This window comes from Callospermophilus lateralis, chromosome 15, assembly GCF_048772815.1.
Source record: "Callospermophilus lateralis isolate mCalLat2 chromosome 15, mCalLat2.hap1, whole genome shotgun sequence".
NCBI classification, from domain to species: Eukaryota; Metazoa; Chordata; class Mammalia; order Rodentia; family Sciuridae; genus Callospermophilus; species Callospermophilus lateralis.
Window position 1 is genome coordinate 83,450,121 of NC_135319.1, and position 21,263 is coordinate 83,471,383.

General features: G+C 38.8%; 1 protein-coding gene across 5 annotated transcripts in view; it reads left to right on the forward strand.

Moving 5' to 3' along the window:
• Positions 1–2,075: 2,075 nt before the first annotated feature.
• The window catches only part of Inpp5f (inositol polyphosphate-5-phosphatase F), an 81,403-nt gene continuing 62,215 nt past the window's right edge, over positions 2,076–21,263 (forward strand). For all 5 annotated transcript variants that reach the window (XM_076834448.1, XM_076834445.1, XM_076834446.1 and 2 more), the window contains exon 1: positions 2,076–2,364. In XM_076834448.1, the coding sequence (XP_076690563.1) occupies positions 2,268–2,364 (97 nt within the window). In that variant the 5' untranslated portion in view covers positions 2,076–2,267. The remainder of the gene's footprint in view (positions 2,365–21,263) is intronic.

The following is a 21,263-nucleotide window of genomic DNA, read 5'->3' on the forward strand; positions in this document are numbered from 1 at the left end:
GTTCAATGCTCAGTACCACATAAATATAAATAAAGATACTGTGTGTTCATCTACAACTAAACAAACATAAAAAAAAAAAAAAAAAGAATGTAGGTACTTTGTTTTCCTGGTGTAGCTACACTGATTAAAGTTTCCTTCATGGCTGGGTGCAGTGGTACAAGTCTGTAATCCTATTGACTAAGGAGGTTGAGGCAAGAGGATCAGCAACTTAGCAAGGCCCTGTCTTAAAATAAAAGTAAAAAGAGCTGAGGATGTAGCTCAGTGGAAAAACATCTATGGGTTCAATCCCTAGTACCACTCCCCTCAAAAAAAAAAAAAAAAAAAAAAAGAAAGAAAACAAATCCCCAAAACCAACAGAAATCAGGGGAAAAGTTTTAATGAACTAAACAACATTGCTTTTTTTCATCTTCATGTGATTCTTTAAAAATACTGAAATAGTTTGTAGGACATACTGTCTTCAAAAGTTTTTCTCATTACTCATTTTTGCTAAGGAAAGACAACATATGGCTGAATTCAACAATAAATGTGAAACTGATGGTTCTGCTGAAACTTCTTATCCTCATTATCTTTGTCCAAATCACATACACTGGTAAAGCACTTGCCTTGCACGTGTGAGGCACTGGGTTCAAGCCTCAGCACCACATGAAAAAATATATATATACTGTGTGTTTATTTACAACTAAATAAATATTTTTAAAAAATATATGATACACTAAGCACAACCTCCTTAATACTTACGATTGAGATGTCTGGGCAGCCCACTAGGCACAGTACTTACAGAAAAAGATTCCAGGACATTTTGTTGTTATGGTACTTGTTTTCTGCTATGGAAATTCAACAATGAAATCAGTGTGGAGTGAAATAAGTAGAAATGCAAGTCCTTCCTGCTTTTGGGCCCTCTCATTTTTTGTTTGAGCAGAAAGTGAAAGGTATTATCTCCCTTTTCTTATCACTTTTTTTTTTTTTTTTCCATTTTCTTCCAAGGCATTAGAGAAGGCAAGAGATGGGAGAAAAACTAACTGGTTTATATAACAGGGAGTGTAATAAAAGTTCAATTGCCATCTGAGAACAAGGCTTCCCTAAGATTATACAGCTGGACAGACTTGGAGCTGGATTTGGAACTGGGGGCCTTGTTTCCCAAATCCATTCTTTTCAAGGTAACATGGGCCATCTTACCCAGCCAAACTACATGTGTTCCACTTCATTAACCGATTCCCTGAATGAAATATCCTCAAACCCATCATGCTTAATTCAGGCACAATGGTCATCTGTACTTTCTCACCATTTAACGCTGTGCTGCGTGTGAACACTGTGTGTTTTTGGTTGTTACATCCTTCTCGTTGATGTGCACTTACTGAATGCCGGTTGTTGTCAAACGTCAGAAGTTTCTAATAGGAATTGCCTATACTGCCTGTGCTCAGTGGATAGCCAGGCCTGGGATGAAGCCTTTTAGCTAGCACCTTGGGTCACACTTCTGGCTTGCTCTCCTGGCTAGGCTCGGTCTCTGCAGGCACTTGGGCCCTCAGGGATTGTGCCCGAGGAAGAGGGGGACTCAGGGACTCGGCCTGGCTCTTTTTGGGTAAAATGGAAGGAATGAATAACCCGCCGCATGGGAAGGTGGGAGAGTGAGTGGGCCTCTGCCCCAAAGGCCGCGCGGAGGAGGGTGGCCAGCCAGTCTAGCCTGACTCAGCCAGGCGCACAGGGTCCGCCCGAGGCCGCCGCAGGCGGGAAGGCGGTACCGCCGAGGGAAGGGCCGGGGGAAGAGCCTGGGAGCTGGAGCCACAGACAAGGGAGGAAGAAAAGCCCAGGGGGAGGTGCTGGGAGCCGGAAAAGCAAAGCGAGCCCGCAGTGAGAACGGAAAAGAGAAACGCAGCTGGAAGAGGCAAGGAAGGGGCGGAGCCGGAGAGTCGAGGCGGAGCCAAGGGCGGGGCCTGAGGAGACGTCGAGGGAGGAGCCAGGAAAGGGGTGGGGCCGGCGGGTTGGGGGAGGCTCCCGGGGAGGGCGGAGCCGGGGGTGGGGAGGTGCGGGGGAGGAGCCCGGGAAGGGGAGGTGCCGGGGGAGCGACCTCCTCGGCAGCCGCCGCCGCCGCCGCCGCCGGGGCGTGCTTTCCTCAGGCCGGGTGGGCACCGGGGGCTCTCCTCGGGCCAGCTACTCGGCTCTGCGGGTCCTCGACCACTCCCTGAGGCGCGGGCTCAGGCGGTCGCGCAGACGAGGACGCCCTGGGCGCCCCCCGCGGGCCGCCGCCTCCCTCGGCGCGCGGGGCCGGCATGGAGCTCTTCCAAGCCAAGGACCACTACATCCTGCAGCAGGGCGAGCGCGCGCTGTGGTGCAGCCGCCGCGACGGCGGCCTCCAGCTCCGACCGGGTGAGGCGCGCGGTGCCGGCTGGGGCGCCCTGGGCCCGGGCGGGAGCGGAGGGGGCGCGGCCCGGCCCCGCCGAGAGCCGCCGCCGGCGGGCGGGCGAGCTGTCAGTTTCCTGGCGCCCGCGGCCCTGCCTTCTGCGGAGGAGAAAGGGCCTGTGACCCTCGCCGCCTGCGCGTCCGGCGCGCCGTCGGGTCCCGGGCCCGGGCCTGGGCACAGGCCGGGGTCCTGCCCGCGGATAGCTCTGGCAGGCGCTCGGAGGCCCTCGGACCTCCCCCTGGAGGACTTCTCCCAGCCCTTCGCGAGGTTCTGGGTTCCAGTTCCACCAAGTCCGTGGAACCTTCTGTTGCCGTCCATGTGTTCCTAGTGTCTTATTATTGATAAGTGCGGCTCGGTGATGGTTACCTCATGGGCTCTCGACGTGAGGCACCTGTCTTCAATTGTAGTATTACAGTTTGTATTGAAGAGTTGGGATGTTTAAGAAGTACTGTTGGCCCATGTTTTGGGTGTCCTAAGCCCTTAGAGGAGCGTGGGGCTGCAGCCTTCAGTTTGCTGTAGGGAAGTTTGCGGATGGTAACTGCTGCGCCTGCCCTCAGAGAGCTGACAGTCGGTTCCCTCTGTGAGGGCACAGGCAGCCCCTCCCGCTTGCCAGTCCTTTCTCTTAACCACACAAGATCTTTTCACTTTAGGAAAAGTGGGAGAATTGAGTTTTCAAAAGAAAGAGCCCAAGCATTGGACATTTCCTTGTAATTCTTGCATGCATGCGTCTGGACAAAGATTTACATGGTATGAATTGAAAAATATAAAAGGTTCAAATGAACTTTTCAGATCAGCTTGTCACCATTTATAAGAAAGTTTCCAAAGACAGACCCTTTAACCTTATTCCCAATCCCCACAACCTCCTTTTCGCGCAGGTGGTGGCATCCTCTTTTTCAGGTGAGGAGCAATGTGCCCAAGAGTTTGTAGAGTTGGGATACTTGATAACAGGGCAGTTTCCATTCTGTCAGAACACTTCTTGGCAGGCTCTCCTGCTTTCTTATTATGTCCTATTAGTTGCCTTGCTACAGCAACGAACTTTTCTTTTTTCTACACTTTGCCTATATTTTTCTTGCTATTACATTTTATTTCCTCTTCAGAAAGGAGGAGAAACTACTGCATCTACATAAGGTTCCTGATGATCTTGGGACAGACATTGTAGATAAATAATTTTGCCCAGTCTTCTGTCATTTTTCTCTTTTTTCCTGATTTGATCATTAACCTGGCTTCCCTCCCCCTACAAATTTGGGTAAAATTCCAGGTTTTCAAAAAAAGCAAACTTCTTGGAGTCAAAGACCTTGGACCCTTAGAGCTGGTTGGAAGTTGAGATCATCATGAAGTCATTGGACAGGACCAGCTTCTCTGCATCTTAGTTTTCTCAACTCTAACCTGGTCCTAAATTTTGGATTAAGTCATGTGGTTTGGGTTGCTCTTTATCCAGAGTCCATATTGAAAGGCAAACAAACTTTTTTTTTAAACAAATGAAACAGCTAGAGCCTTTACAGTTATCTAACTTCTTGGAATGTATTGGACCACAGGATAAAATAGACCAATAACCTATAAGAAGGAAGAGGCCTTTATGTTTCAGAAGTAACCACTGTTTTGATCTTTAGATGTTCCCAGGGAATAAAGATTCCCCGCACTTTACCAAATGGTTTATCTTGCTTAGTACTCAATATCCTTCCTAAATATGGCTATTTAAAGTGGCATTTTAATTTACTACATGGTACATATGGGATTATTTGAAATTCTGTTTATTGGACTTGCCTCCCGTACCCTTTATGGCCAGTTTTGCTATTGTTTGTAGGGTCAGCGTTTACAATCTTTGGTTGTTTCCTATTAGTTATTCAATTTAATAGATTACTGACCAAGCCCTTTTCTTTATCACACAGCAGTATGATAAGACCAAAAAAGCTTGTGGACATTGTGATTTTTTTTTACATGTTGCATTTGAATAGCTGAGACAGGAGTTTTCTTTTTCCTAGAGACATCAGAATAATAAGAATTGATATTTAAGGTTAAAGTGACATTTAGGCTGGAATGTTTGTTACTCTTAGCCCCTTTTTCTGCCTAGCTGTTTGTGTAATGCAACTCCGAAGCCATCCCCACCTTGTGCTCACCTAAACCTTATGATTGGGGTAGAATTATTGGCCACCTTTATTGTGTTTCCAGGTACTTAGTATACCTAGTGCACACTTCCATTATAGCCCTTCCTTATTATACCATGTAATAATAGTTTGACACCCCCCCCCCCCAGTATTAGGGCTTGCACATGCTAGTCAAATGCTCTATCACTGAGGTACGTCCCCAACCTTTACTTTATTTTGAGAGTCTTGATAAGTTGCCCAGACTGGCCTTGAACTTGTGATCCTCCTACCTTAGCTTCCCAGGTAATTGTAATATCACCATCTCACCTAGTGATAGTTTGTCTCCAGTGGACAGTGTATTCTTCAAGGCAAGGACTATACTTTACTCATCTTGGTATCTTTAGGCTTTAGAATGTTTAGAATACAGAAGACATTTTTTGTTGAGTTGAGCTGAATAAAACTTAGGTCCAAGTTTTCTCTGAGTTAAATCATTGCCTTAAAAAGAAGATGCTATGTTTTGCTTATTACTAATTTTAGGCTATTTTGAATATCTTTTTAATTGGGCTGGAAAATCTCTGTCCAGCTGGATGAGGAAATATGAAGAACAGAGTACTTCTGTTTTTTTTTTTTTCCTTGACTGATGTAGCATTGTTTGTTTGTTTATTTATTTACTTATTTTTTGGGTGGTGCTCCTATTTTTCTTTTTAATGCTGTTAAAGGTCTTTCATTTTTTTCCTAGCTAAATAACTGAGTATTATTTTTCTGATGTTTCAAATAATTCTAAGGCTAAGGAGTAGTCTACATTTAGGCATAGTACTGCTTTTGATAGATGCTTATGTCTATTGCAGGGTAATAACCACCAGAAAAAAATATTGAGGTTTTAATTTCTCCCAGGAAAATGACAAAACCCTGTGTACATATTCAGTGGTTTCCTGAGAGTAGAGTTTAATGTCTGGGAATAACAATTGAAGTTTTAAAGACTTAAAAAATGAATATAACACAATCCACTTTTGGGGAATAGTGATATAATTTTATCTCTTTAGTCTTAAAATTGCTTCCACTAGCCCTTGTGGCTTTGTCTGATATGGCAGTGTTATATAATTTACTGGTCTGTGTTGCCTTATTCTATTCTGAGACTGAGTGACCATGAAAAGATCTCATAGCATCTGTCATACACACAACATTCATGAGCATGTGAACTATATATAGAAATGTGATACACTAAATGATGAAAACCAGTAGACATTCATTCTTTTGGGGGAGGCAGGGGGTTACTAGCTATCAGAATTCACAAAAATAAAAATGTTTTCCTTCTCAAGTTTTGATAATGAAAGTATTTTTTCCTATGTCATATGAAGTTAACTTTGAATAAGAAATTGTAGTTTTAGGCCAGACGTGATAGCACACACCTTTAATCTCACTCAGGAAGCTGAGGCAGGAGGATCAGGAGTTTCAGGCCAACCTGGGCAACTTAGTGAGACCCTGTCTCAAAATTTAAAAAGAAGAACTGGGTGTGTAGCTCAGTGGCAGAGCACTTGCCTAGCATGTATGAGGCTCTGGATTCCATTGCAAAGGGGGGAAAAAAAAAAGAAATTAAAGAGTAGAAATCCAGCTGGGATTGTGGCTCAGTGGTAGAGCGCTCGCCTAGCACGGGTGGGACCCAGGTTCGATCCTCGGCACCACATAAAAATAAAAAGGCATTATGTTGTGACAATCTACACCTAAAAAAAAAAAAAAGTAGAAATCCATATTTATCTCCTGTATTCAGTTTATTTAGAGTTTTGTGTCATTGGTTTTACTTTTTAAAAAGTTTTGAATCTTTACCTTTTTAAAACATTGTGTTTGCTAAAAATTGAAACATTATCATGGCAAAATGTAATAGTACATTTTAATTGAGAAATTAGTTATTAAGTACATTTAAATTTTATAAATTATTTTTGTTATTGTTGAATAACCAGTGTCTTTGGTCTTCAGTTCCTTAGAAGACTAAGCAATTTTATATTCCTTACTACTTTCTACTCCATATTTTAAGACTAGCAGTTTAGTTGAATAAGTCTGCTTTTTTTAATTCATGTACTTATTTTACACACACACACACACTCACACACACGGGGGCTATTTTATTCTATATATAGGCTACTATAATGATTATGATAACTAAAGATACATTTCAGCTATTTCCATTAAAACATAAATCCTACAGTCTTGTAATTCAGAAGGTAGAAAAGTTTATGAACCATTTTTGTCAATAATGAGGAAACTCTGGCTTTGAAGCCACATGCTGAGTTAGAAGCCGTGTGTGTGTGTGTGTGTGTGTGTGTGTGTGTGTGTGTTGGGATTGATCTAGCCCTTTTTTATTTTGAGACAGTGGCTAATTAAGTTGCCCAGGCTGGCCTGGAACTTGTAATCCTCCTGCCTCAGCCTTCTGAGTAGCTGGGATTATAGGCATGTATCACCATATCTAGCTGTGCATTTTTTAATTTGAAGACAGAAAAAAACTTATCTTTGCAAAATTGTCTCCCCTTTCCCTATGTTTGAGAGTTGACTAAGGGTCTTTCTAGGGTGACTGGTTATTTTTGGAATCAGATTTTACAGACCAATGAATGTATTTGTAATTTATATTGTCATTCCAGCTAATCTGGATTATTAGCTAATAAAAGAGCTTTTATTTGTGGAGTATTTTTCTGAGTCCTTTATATGTATTATTTTAGCCCTACAATAAAACTCAGGAAGAGGGTTTCATTGTTAGTTTCATTTATAGATGAAGAAACTGAGGGACAGAGAAATAATTTGTTTAGTTTCTCAGAATTAAGAGGGAGGACCAGCCTTCTAACTCAGCAAATGGCTTCAAAGCCAGAGTTTCCTCATTATTGACAAAAATGGTTTATAAACTTTTCTACCTTCTGAATTACAAGATTGTAGGATTTATGTTTTAATGGATAATAGCTGAAATGTATCTTTAATTATCATAATCATTATAGTAGCCTATATATAGAATAAAATAGCCCCAATGTTAAAGCCAGCACATTGAAGAGTGAGCTATATAGGATGAAAAGGCTGATAATGATGTTTCTCTGATCTTATGCCTGCTCTGCCTCCTTTCTTGCAAAATTAGTTTATATAGTTACAAGGAGTGTTGTTATGTAATAGATCAGCTAGTAGTTTTTCCTGCTCAGGTCAATTTATCAGATTTCTCTTCTTAAGTTTTTAGAACATCTGCAGTTTGGAAGGACATAGATATAGGATAGATATTTGAGCAGAAACATTGATACGTAGTGGATGCAAACTGTTTTCCTCCAGTGATAAGCAACCTGAAGCCTTTCTCAGTCTAGCTTTGCAAGAGTCCAAGATCTAATTTCAGGCACAACCTTTTAGAGCATACAAAGCAGGGATAGGATGAAGGAGGAAAAAATGGTTAAGGCAAGCACCTACCTTCAAGATGGGAGAAACCTTTATAGAATCCCTGGTTCCTAGATACTTGTATTCTGGCCAGGACCTGCCAAAAACTGGCTTTAGTGGATAGTACCATTAAACATTTTTAAGGTAGAACCTATAGGTTCCAGAAACCAAGATGCCTTGGCAGTGGGGTCTTTGGGGAGTCTGGCTGCATTGGTGTTGCTCCATGATGCCCAGCAGCATTGTTCCACCTGTGCACCCTACAACAGCCCTAATATGGAGAGAGAAAAGGATACTCATCAGTGGGTCTGTAGTACCTGGTTCTCAGCAGATCTTCTGAAAAAGTTGTATTGAATGAAGAAATAATTCTAGTTCCTGATCTACCCTGTATGGTGTGAACACAAAGGGCATATTGGGAGAATTACATGGTGACTGTAAGAACAAAAGACTAGAACACTGCCTCTTGTGCCACTTTAAAAGAAAAAACCTGCCAATTTCTCATTGTCATTTTATTCAGTTACAGGAGAAATCTTCTTCTTCTTTTTTTTTTTACCGTACGATTTATTTTTATTTTTATTTTAGCCATACATGACAGCAGAATGTATTTTGACATATAATACATACACGGAATGTACATACATCAATCATAATGTCTATTCTGCTGCCCTTCCTGTCCGAGAAATCTTCTTAAGCCTTTAAAATTCAATAATTTTTTTCTTTTTGAATGAAAATAAATGGGATTTATAGACATCTTTATTCCACCCACCCCCACTCCAACATTGACCCTCATGCCAAAAACGATATTTTGGTCTTTGTGATTTATGAAGGAATTTGTATATAGGTGCTACACTATTGGAAAAATCAAACCAGTTCAGCTGTGCTATTGATACAGTGCATTTTCAGAATCATAGTCTAACCTCATTTGGGCATGGTTTTAATGGGGATTTAAATGTGTTAGATCTTTACAAGCTGTGTTACTGTCTCTGTGTGTCTTTTTACAAACTGTAATATTTCTGTTCACATGTTTTAAAGCATAACCTTTTAAAATATAGACTGACTTGTAGATTCTGAGAGGTAACAGCAATATCACAGAGGCTGTAACAAATAATTACTTGTTAGCTGATCTCAGTCATAATCATTGTGTGTCAACTGGCCATAAATGAGCTGAAAAGAACATTTGAATCAGGATGTTTAACAAGATAGGGGAAATTTTAAAATTATCAGTGATTCTGGCTAATACATTAATAATATTTAAATAGTATTTTTAAAGTGAGGATAAACACTGAACATTTAGTATTAGAGTACTCAACCAATACCAGTATTGTCTCAAATTAGAAACTACATGTTCTGTTCGGATGACTTGTTTTGTGGATGCTGGAAGACCCCTATGGGAACTGCTTCCATTCACAAAAAATTTTCCATTCAGTATTTCTTTCTGCCTTTCTTTCTTCCTTCTGGGAATTGAACCCAGAGGCCCTCTACCACTGAGCCATACCCCCAGCCCTTTTAATTTAGAGACAGAGCCTCACTATGTTGCCAAGGCTGGCCTCAAACTTTAGTTTTTCTGCCTTAACCCCCAAGTCACTGGGAATACAGACATGTGCTACCATGCCTGGCTTGTTCTTGCTTTCTTTGGTATTGGTAAGACTGGTTGAGTGAAATACAGGTAGATTTTGGGTCAATGTTCCTTGTATTTTTTTCTTTCAAGTTACATCATTTTAATTTCAACTTCTTTCAGATTTATTCTTACATCTCTTTAAGTTGATAGTGGGATATATTAAAGGACTCTAATTTTCTTTATGACTTGTACTTTTTTAGCTGGGCACAGAGGCATGTATATATCGCATTCCCAGTGACTCATGAGGCTGAGGCAGCAGGATTGCAAGTTTGAGGCCAGCCTCAGAAGTTTAGTGGGAACCTGTCTCAAAATTAAAATAAATAAACAAATAAAGAGGGCTGTGGAATGTGTCTGAGCAACACAGAATGCCCCAGGTTCAATCCCCAGTACCACAAAACAAAAACACAAACAAAGCAACTTACTTTTTTTTTTTTTTGCTCTTTGAAACAGCTTTTCATTTTCTTTTGAGTTACACTGAAACTTCAAACTTCACAATTTCTGCCATATATTAATATATATAGTTTGAGACAGTTATAACACCTGATTGAAATATTAGGAAATTTTAAACATTCTACAGTACTTTTTTAGTACTTTGTGGGTATAATATTACTGATGTTTTACAGTATCATTAAATATTGCTTTCATGTCAGATTCTTCTTCCTATTTCCAGTTTAATATATCTCTTCTCTCATAGGGACAGCTGTGGAGGGCAGACCAAAAGGTGTAGCAGAGTAATGGCTTGCTATGTTCTTTCCAGGATTCATTTCTAGCTGTGGTGGCATTTATTTTCCTTTGCACCTTTGAAATATTCCCTTTTCTTTCTCACTCACCCCCACCCTCCATATTGAGTATTGACTCCAGGGGTACTCTACCATTGAGCTACAGCCTCAGCTCCTTTTTTTTTTTTTTTTTTTTTTTTAATTTTGAGTTAGGGTGTTGCTAAATTGTTCAGGCTAGCCTTGAATTTGTGATCCTCCTGCCTCAGCTTCCCAAGTAGCTGGGATTTCAGGCATGTTTCACCACCCCCTGCCGTAAGTCTGAAATTCTGTGAAGTCATTTATTCTTTCATCAAACATTGATTGTAGTAGGCATGTGCCGAAGTGAGAAGATGGATAAGACTGCCATCACCCTAGCAGAGGGTGTAGTCTATTGGAGGAGACACACAGGATTATAGAGAGACAGATGTGGCCCACAGCCTTAACAGAGTTCTGTGGGAGATTTGGATTGTTCTGTTTTTGTGTTTTGGTTCTGGGGATTGAACCCCAGCGGCCTTTTACCGCTGAGCTACATCCCCAGTCCTTTTTATTTTGAGATATTCTCACTAAGTTTCTAAGGTCTTGCTCAACTGCTGAAACTGATCAGGAACTTGTGATCCTCCTGCTTCAGCTTCTTGAGTCCTTCCTTTTGTTTTACCAGAAATATCACTTTTTTTTTTTTTTTTTAAAAAAAAGATGAGAATAGGGCTGGGGATGTGGCTCAAGCGGTAGCGCGCTCGCCTGGCATGTGTGAGGCCCGGGTTTGATCCTCAGCACCACATACAAACAAAGATGTTGTATCCGCCGATAACTAAAAAAAAAAAAACAAATATTAAAAATTCTCTCTCTCTCTCACTCTCTCAAAAAAAAAAAAAAAAAAAAAAAGATGAGAATAAATAGTATTTCACTGCACTGGGTAAAATGTAAGATAGAGTACAGTTTTTCCCCTTCTTCTCCACTCCTCCAGGACTTTGTGCTCTGGTCCTTGTTGATCTGGAAGCAGTTCATTTGAGGTCAAGTAAAGTGGCAAATCTAGACTTGACCTGAACGTGGGTTTGAAGGCAGAACTTTTTGTTGGTGAGGACCTGTGGTGGCAGAATGACTGTATAAGTAATTGTATGTAGGAGAGTAAATGAGTTTTGAACAAAATTTTTAGGATAAGCTATACAATTATTTAAACACCAGCTGGGAGAAAGGTTACACCTACTTCATGATGGAAATGCTAATTTTATGCATTTCTGTTAATAACTTTTTAAAGTGAGAGGGAAAATACTAATACTTAGCTTATCTGTGCTTTTGATTTAGCTCTCAGAATCATGTTTTTGAAAGTGATATTGAAGTAAATTTTTGGGAGAGCAGAAGGTGAGGTGTAGGTGTATCCTAATATATTGCTATGTTTCTTGAGTGTTGTCTTTATGTTGCATTTTTTTCTTTTTTCATTTATACTGGGGGTTGAATCCAGGGACACTCTACTACTGAGCTACACCCTCAGTCCTTTTTATTTTGATTTTGAGATAGGGTCTCACTAAATTGCTGAGGATGGTCTTGAACTTGTAATCCTCTTGCTTCAGCCTCCTGAGCTGCTGGAATTACAGGCAGGCGTGTGCCACTGTGCCTGACTGGGTGATGTATTATGAATTTATTATCAAAGGTTCCTAAGGTAATGAATTTGGAAAGTTGTAATTTAAGCCATACTTCCATTTTTTATTCTTTGAAATGTATATATCTTCTATTCTGGTATTGTGACTATACTGTAAAGTCCATACCTTTCATAATTTTATACATTTCCTTCAGTCCATACCCATAAAAATGCTAGTTACATTGTCTAACCTTTCATAAAATTCTTTTCTTAGTTATCTTCTGTTCTATTTTGAGTTACAGTGGCTGTTTTCTTGAGATTTGACAATTAGGACTTGATGCATCATGTAGAAAGTTATTACAGTTTTGTGTTTGGATATTGTAGAGTTTAAAAAAGCAATTTCTAATTTGCTTCAGGATGATCAAAACTTTTGTGGCTCCTCTGCTACACTGTAATTAGGTCCCTATTTTAATATGTAAGTGTAGAAATTACTGAGGAGTTCCTTTCCCAGGTGGTATCGCTCTCTTTTTTTTGGTACCTGGGATTGAACCCAGTGTTACTTAACCACTGAGCCATATCCCCAGACCTTTTTATTTATTTTTTCTTTTGAGACAGGGTTTTTGCTAAGTTGCTGAGACTGGCTTTGAACTTGTGATCCTCCTGCCTCAAGACTCTGAGTCACTGGGATTATAGGCATGTACCACCATGCCTGGCTCCCTCATCTTTTAAGTATTCTTAGAGTTATTTTTTTGAAGTGTATTTCCTTCTGGTAGCTTAGAACAGTTTTTCTGCCAACTTGTATTATGAGATCTTTATGAAGTTTATGATACTTCAACTTTAAACTCTTTCATATAATAAATGCTTCAGTCATCTTTGAATCAGATGGATGGGATAAAACCACTAATGCAGTAGTTTCTCCCAGTGACCTATAATCATTTAAGTCAGTAGTTCTCAATCTGGCTATAAATTAGAGTACATAGGGGAGATGAAAAAAAAAAAAAGTACTTGTGTCAGGGCCTTACCCTAACCAGTCTTTGAGACATGAAGCCTAGGGCATCAGTATTTTAAAGCTCCTAGATGATAATAAACAGCCCAGATTGACTACCATTGAGGTAGATTTCACACTGGGAAATCACCAGCTGCTTGAACTTCTATATTGAATTAATTCTTGAGCTTGCTGCATGCTGGAGAGATAATTACCATTAGAAAGTTCAAGGAAATATGTTTTAAACTTTGATTTTTTAAGATTGCACCTGAATAAAACTATAAACTATTTCTTAACCTGTTTTCCAGATTAATTAAATTCTGAGAATTACAGCATGGATGAACTAACAATTGGAATTTTCAATTTCTTATTTTTTTTTAAGAGAGAGAGGATTTTTTAATATTTATTTTTCAGTTTTCGGTGGACACATCTTTTATTTTTATGTGGTGCTGAGGATCGGACCCAGCGCCCCGTGCATGCCAGGCAAGCGCATTACTGCTTGAGCCACATCCCCAGCCCTCAATTTCTCATTCTTAAACTCTTCTTCTCATTTGTTTGACTTTGATATTGGCATTTGTCTTTTCAGAGCAATATCTTTTATCTTTAGCAGGAAATAAAAGTTGAGTCTGATTACTTATGCATACGCTGGCACTGGTTTTTTTTTTTTTTTTTTTTTTTTTTTTTTTAAAGACACAGGTGAAACTGTCTATAAATTTTAGCTGTGTAAAACCCAAGCTTGTTCTTGGTTTGAGGGAGTGCCTTCACTCTGGGATCTTGGAATGAATGACTCATGCTCTCTGCAGGCACACAGTAGTACTTAATCACTTGTTTTTTATGTACCAGAGAGAGGAGGGCATATGAAAATAGAAGTTCTGTGCTGCCAAATAGATCTGAAGAATGGAAATGTTGATCTAATGAGTCAAACAATTAGGCTCATTACAAGTACTTAGGACTTTGAGTGTATGTTGCTTTATTATTTCACTAATTACAATTTGGCATTATTTCTAAAATGCTGTACTTTTGTAATTTGTAAGCAACTCTACTCCTAACTTGATAACTTGATAAACTTAAATTTTAAAACTTACTTTCGAATTTAAAATATTTCCATTTTGAATTTATATGCTATATTATATCTGCTGAGGGAAAGGTTAGAAAATAGTACCTTTTTTTGGAGTAGTTCTGTTAGGTGTTTATTGTTTGTGGAAGGAAGCACACTGGTCACTTCATTCCAAAGCCTTCTGTCCCCTGAGTAGCCATTAATATCATGGACAGTGTGTCAGCTACTAAGTTTAGTTTTTGCCTAGACTAATATCTACATGTGTCCTCTATACAGATTCTTCTAATGCCAACTTGTTTTATTTCCTTAGTGAAGAGTAGCAGATTAAAACCATCTATATATTCATGCACATAGACATATTTTGAAGTGTCTGTTATGTGCCAGGCAGTATACCAGAAAGGAAAGTCATGGGTGTTCAGACAATGCACCAAGACTCCCTTCTTGGATTAGTTATAGTGCCCTGTTCAGATCTACCTTTCTTGTGTTTCTTGTGTCATTGATATGAGAAGTTATGTGCACCTACTAGAGATACAAGGTAATTTAAAGTTGCCCAGAATTTTTAGTTGTTTTTTTATTGTGAGAAATCACATGCTTATCATTTGTTGTATTTACCAAAAGGCAAATGTTTGTAGGGCTGGGGATATAGCTCAATGTTAGAGCACTTGCCTAGCATGTTCAAAGTCCTCGGTTTGATCCCACCACTGCCCAAAACAAAACAAAACAAAACAAAACTCCCCAAAAGCCAAAATGAAACTTAAGATGTTAGTCTTACTACAAATTGATGAAGATAAACAATTGGTAGGAGTAATCTATTTTTACTCTTTGCTTTTTTTTAACCTTTATTTTATTTATTTATTTTTATGTGATGCTGAGGCTCGAACCCAGGGCTTTGCATGTGCTAGGCAAGTGCTCTACCACTGAGCCACAACCCCAGTCTTCTTTGCTTATTTTTATTCATTTATTTAGTTTACTAACTGTTGAATGAGTGTACAGTGGTAAACAAAATAGCCATGTAATTAAATAAACGATAAGAGGAGTTGAGGCTCAATAGTCTCTTACTTGGTTAGTTGAAACTGTTTACATTGTAAGTTGTGTGTGTGTGTGTACACATATGTATGTATGTATGTATGTGAGAAATATTGGGGATTGAACCCAAGGATGCCCTGCCATGAATTACACCCTTAAGCTTTTTATTTTGAGATAGGGTCTCACCAAGTTGGCCAAGGCTGGCCTTTTTTTTTTTTTGTAGGTTTAAATTGTTTATTGGTGATCTCTGGATTTTTTTTTTTTTAAAAGCATCAGAAATTTATTGGTTGCTAAAAACATTACATTGATCTTGACATATCATATATCATATATTTGTTTCAAATGGGGTATGAATTCTTATTATTCCCCTGTGTACAGATTGCAGAATCCACGTTGATTATACAGCCACGTTTATACATACTCAAGGCTGGCCTTGAACTTGTGATCTTCCTGCTCAGCTTCCCAGGTCGCTAGGATTACAGGCATGTGCTACCACACTTGGCTAATTTCTAACTTTTATCTTTTCTATTTATTATGCCTTTTCTCTCTCTGCCAGCTTTCTTTATCTTTCATTAGACAGATCAAATTTTGTCAGATATTTTTCTGTTGCTGATTAAAAGTTACACAATGTTTTCTTTTGTAGTTTCATCAAACTTAGGACCCACTATGTATTTTTCACATATGCAACTGATCATATGTAAATATCCATATCTTTCCCAAGAAAGTTTTCCTCCTTTTAGACTCTGCCTCTTCTAGATTTTCCTTCTCATTCATCTAGGGCTTGGGAGAAGAGAGAAAGCTGGCGGTCATGCTTGATTTGCCATTTGGACCAGAATTGTATCCAAATTCTGGGACTGAGACTGTATGACCAGTTTTAAGCTACATCAGAACTGCAGCACAGTGTTTCATATTCTGAGGAAATAGAGTTCTGGTGTATATCTAGGCATTATCTAGGCATATTTCCATGAAGTGTTTATCATTCTGAGAAAACTTCCAAGAATTATGGTCCTACCATAAGGTTTAATAAATAAAAAGCATATTGAAGTTTTTTTTTTTTAATTTCATACCTTTTTTAAAGCCATATGTAAAACCTTAAAAATCGATTGAACCTTGAGTTTTAAATAGCAAACACATATCCCACCTTGATCTGAGAGTTATTAATATTTATTATGTGACAGACATTGTACTGAGTATTTCATACAATTTATTTAATGCTCCTGAAAACCCTATAAATTAAATGGACTTCCCATTTACAAAAGAGGAAACTGAAGTTGAGAGGGGTTTGGAGATTTCAGTGGAGCTAGGATTCTTGGCCCAGAACACCAAACACAGTCTGTGTCCATGTCATATCTGAATATCTTGATTCTGTCTAGCTTTTCCATTCTAGAGTCAGCCCCAGGCCACGCTGCCCATTCTTATTTGTCATCTGATTTGCATGTGCTAGGCAAGTGCTCTACCGCTGAGCCTCAAGCCCAGTCCTCTTTGCTTATTTTTATTCATTTATTCATTTATTAGTTTTATTCATTTATTTAGTAAACTCTGGATTCAAACCTGCCCTCTCATATCCATCCTGTTCACACTTGTCCTGGTATTCTATTTCAAATGTAAATCTGACCTTTCTGGAGGAAACAACTCCTGTCCTCTTGAGTTGGTCACTTTAATTCTTCAGCCTCATTCTCATGGCTCTCTACAATATGACTCCTGGTTCAGCAGGAGTCAGGAGTACCAAAGTGTTGAGTTCCCCGTGCATTCATGAGTATTTGAGTGCCTGTTGTATGTCAAGCAGTCTGTTGAAGGCCAACAACAACATCTCTTTTGATCCACAGGGGGAAGATTATGTCCCTGAGCTAGCATAGTGGTATTAGGGGTGGAGAGAATATTCATCAGATATTGATGAGATACAATCAGTAGGACTTGGTGAGCAAGAAAGGCATTTTGAGATGGGTGTGATAGCCCATGCCAGTAATCCCAGATTTCAGAGGTTGAGGCAGAACGATTGCAAGTTTGAGGCCAGCCTCAAGAATTTAGTGAAACCCTCAGCAACATAGTGAGAATCTGTCTCAAAATAAAAAAGGGAATAAGAATGTAGCTCAATGGTATAATGCCCCTGGGTTCAATCTCCAGTACTAAAAAAAGTCATTTTGGGTGTCTCCTAGGTTCTGGCATAGGCAGCTGGAATGATGATGGTGAGCCGAAATCCCCATGCAAATATGAGAGTATAACACCAGAAAACTGATGGGAAAACTGATGGTGTTAGAAATGTGTTAGGAAGAGTAATCCTGGACTGAGAGTGGGAAATTTTGTTCTGATGATAACAAACTCAGTAGTGATGAGTGGTCATTGTATCTCTACCAGCCTCAATGTTCTTTATCTGAAATAGACTGGATGAGTTTAACTTTTCCTACTTTAAATAGTAAACTTCCAGCCTGGTTACATACAAATTATCTGACTTCAGTTTGCTTCTTTCTGTGTCATACAATGATAACCCATCCATTTTGGAGGCTACTGTGTACTATGAACTGGTAACATAAAGCTGAACATAGAACAGGTCTCAGTGAGTTCCTTGTTCTTGATGAGTTTCTGTTCAGTTGAGTGAATAATTAGGTACACTAAAAACAAAAACAAAAAACCCAAAAAACAACGATGAAGATGCTGAGATGGAAATTTGTACTGGGTTCCGGGGAGCCAACAAGAGAGTCTGGTCAGCCCTACTGGGTGGGTGGAGAGGGGAATGTGACCAGGAAGACCAATGACCCTTGTTCTGAAGCTGGAATGAAGAGCAGGCAGAAGTGGGTGAGGAGCATCATTCCATAAGATGCTAGAGTGGAGGAGAGTGGGCAGCTGTAGCCTAGCAGGATCTGACAAGCATTGCCATTGAATTTGGACTTTATTCTCAAGATTGTGGGAGGAGAATACCATTGGATTAGTGAAGAGAAAGCAAGGAACGAGAGACGGAGTAAGTGAGAAATGGAAGATGGAGACCAGGTAGAGATACACACAAGAGTTTATTTGTCAGCTCTGCCTGGTCTCCGTCTTTCATTTCTTGCTTACCCGTAGAGCTCCTTGCTTTCCCTTCAATTAGCAATGTTCATATTTATCCTTTTAAAATAACTAATATATTTATTTCACATATTAATAACTAGTCTTGAGAGCAAAGACTTATTTGAAAAAATGGCATTGGAGTACAATTTCCATTTATTACATCCTTTTAAATAAAGCAGTTCACCAGGAAGATATGATAATCCTGAATCTCTGCATACTTAACAGCTTGTCTCAAAAGATATAAAGTAAAAATCAAGAAGGAAAAAATATAAAAAGTATGAATTTTAAAAAATAAAACCTCAAAAATAATAGGTTAAGCAGTCAGAAAAATTAGCGAGTACATAGAAGAATTGAACAAAGTAATTTACAAGGTTAATATAATGAACCCTCACTCAAAATTGTGTGTTCAGCCGTTTGAGGTCCAGAGTAGGAAATACTGTTTAATGTTATGATCTGGTGAATACATACATGTATGTAAACAAAAGTTTCATGAATTATATGACTTCTTATGTTATGCAGCTTTTCTGTTTTCTATTCTGTTGGTATTAATGCTTATTTCAGTACACAAAATTGACTTTATGACCCTTTTCTTTTCTTTGTAGCACTGGGGATTGAACCCCAGGGCCTTATTCATGCTAGTCAAGAGCTCTACCACTGAGGTATACCCCCACCCCTTTTTATTTTGAGACCGTCTCACTAAGGTGCCCACACTGGTCTTGAACTTGTTATCCTCCTCCCTCAATCTCCTGAGTAGCTGGTATTACAGGTGTGTGCCACCATGATGACTTAATGACACATTAATGGATTAATACCCTTATTCTTGAAAACAGTTTAAAAATACATGTATATAAGCACACATTAAATATTTACAAACTGACTTTCCAACTTCCCTCTTACCAAGCCTCCAGGGTCCTGTCACCATTCTGTCCTTACCCTTGATAAAAACAAAGATGACTTTGACTCCTCTAATTTTACTGAGTCAAGGCCACCTGATATGTTCATCTGCTTCTCTTCTCCATTTCTATATTTAGTCTATCTTCCAGACTTGGGAGAAAAAAAAAGAACATCTTTCCTCTATTTCAAGGTTAGATTTTACACCTGTACTTTTAATTTCATCATCTCTGCCTGCTTTCTTTCTTTCTTTCTTTTTTTTTTTTTTTGTGTACCAGGGATTGAACCCAAGGATGCTTAACCACTGAGCAACATCCCCAGAACTTTTTTGTTTTGTTTTTTTGAGGCAGGGTTTTGCGAAATTGCCGAGGCTTAAAATTACATTAAGCAGACAATTATAACTCAAGATAACATTAAAAAAAAAATTAAAAAAAAATAAGTTGCTGAGGCTGGCTTCCACCACAGCTGGGCCCCCTCAGTGGCTGGCTTACAGGCGTGTGCCACCATACCTCTGCTTTCTTTTCCTCCTTCAGTGTCTCCCCTCATTTTATATCTAGACATTTTTCCTTGACCATTCCATCATGAACTCAGTCTTAGTGGGTTTTAATGGTTTTCATTCTGGATCTCAGACATCATCAGTGATTTATTTTTAATCATTAGACTACAGCCTGGTTGTTTACTTTTTAAAGTTAAAATCTTATTTTTTTCAATGGTTGATGTTTTAACATGGTTCAAAATGCCAAAGATGCAAAAAGACCATTGAATTAGGAGATTCTCACCTTTATTTTCCTTCAGCTGCTGTAGACCCTGTCCTTTCTTCCCTGCTTCCTCTTGTTCTTCTTGCCTGTGTCTTCACCCACTCAGGAGACAATACATGTTTCAGACAATACATGTTTTTAAATATCTTATATTTACTCTCTTCCTGACCTTCCCATAGCTTCCTTTGAGGAGTTTTATGTTAATCTCCTCTTCTGTATTCTTCACCCACTGACAACCCATTTCCCAAACTCATTTTTTTGTGACCTTTCATGTCCTTGCAAGCCAAGATTTTGCAATAATAACCCAGCTATTTTTCCCTGCATTCAGTCTTTACTTCTTTTCAAGTATCATTTCATGAAATTTTGTTTCTGGTACATAGGTATGGATGTGTATGTGTTTACTAGGTCATGATATACAAAGTATTTCATATCATGGACCTCAAACAGTTGAAAACTCTGACTTTCAGGTGAGGATCATTATGTCATCTGAGATATAATCCCTGGTTGTAATCTTGTTTTATTTATGTCACTGTCTGCTTGCCAGAAAGTTCAGATTCATTACCATAATTGGCCTCAGTTTACAGTCTTATGAATTCAAGTCTCTACTGTGTCTGCTGGTCTTCTGTTATCTAGATCGTTCATTCCTTTATTTTTCTATCATCTTAGCCTGATACAGTATTTGGTTCCTGGTAAGTATTTGATATGTGTTCTCCTAATGATGGGACAAATTTCAGAAAAAATCCTATACTTTTCTCTGCATTATTTTCTTGCTGCTTTCCTTATTATGCCTGAAGATCTACTTCTGTGTATCTGTTCCCAACTACTTTGGTTCTAACTTTTTATTCCTCCTTCCTATTCCTAGAGCTCTTATAACTGTTGAAGATCAGAGTGGCACTATTAGGAGATCTTGAGTTCTTTATTAGCACAAGTATCTGTGTTGACAGACATTGAGACGTGGCCTGATACAGGGGTTCTGGCTCACTATTGGAGTTAAAGTTAAATATTTAAAAAATAACAGATAAAAGCAGTAAGTGCTGGGATATAGCTCAGTGGTGGAGTGTTGTTCAGCATGTGTGAGGCCCTGAGTTCAATCCCCAGCACTTGCATACACACACTGCTGTGCATACACATAAGAAAAATAGATACTTGATATCAATTAACAAATACCTCTTTAAGCCTAAAAATAATGAAAATGGTAGATTTTCATAAAAAATTAAAATGGAACATATTTGCAAACATGTCAAGGATTTGAAGTCTTTTTTCCTTTACATAATTTTATTATCATATTTTTATTATGATAATTTTATTACATAATAATAAAACCAAACAAGGTGATTTTAGAGTTGCTTTATTCAGAGACTCCATGATATTTTCAAGGGGTTAGATTTGTTTTATTTCTCCCCTCTGACCTCAGCATATTGGCCACAAGATGGTTTTAGTGACTCCATTTTTCTCCTTTTCTTTGCCCATCTTACTAGTTTTGTCAATTTTTATTAATCTTTTTGGATAAATGTCTTTTTTTCATTTATAGCTCTTTGTTTTCCCTTTTAAGCTTAAAGAGACTGCCTGCATTCTTTGGCTTATAGTTTCTTCCTCTGTCATTCATAACAGCAGCATATCATCTTCATATCTTTTTCTGACTCTCATGTTTGCTTCTGGCTTTTTATATCTTAT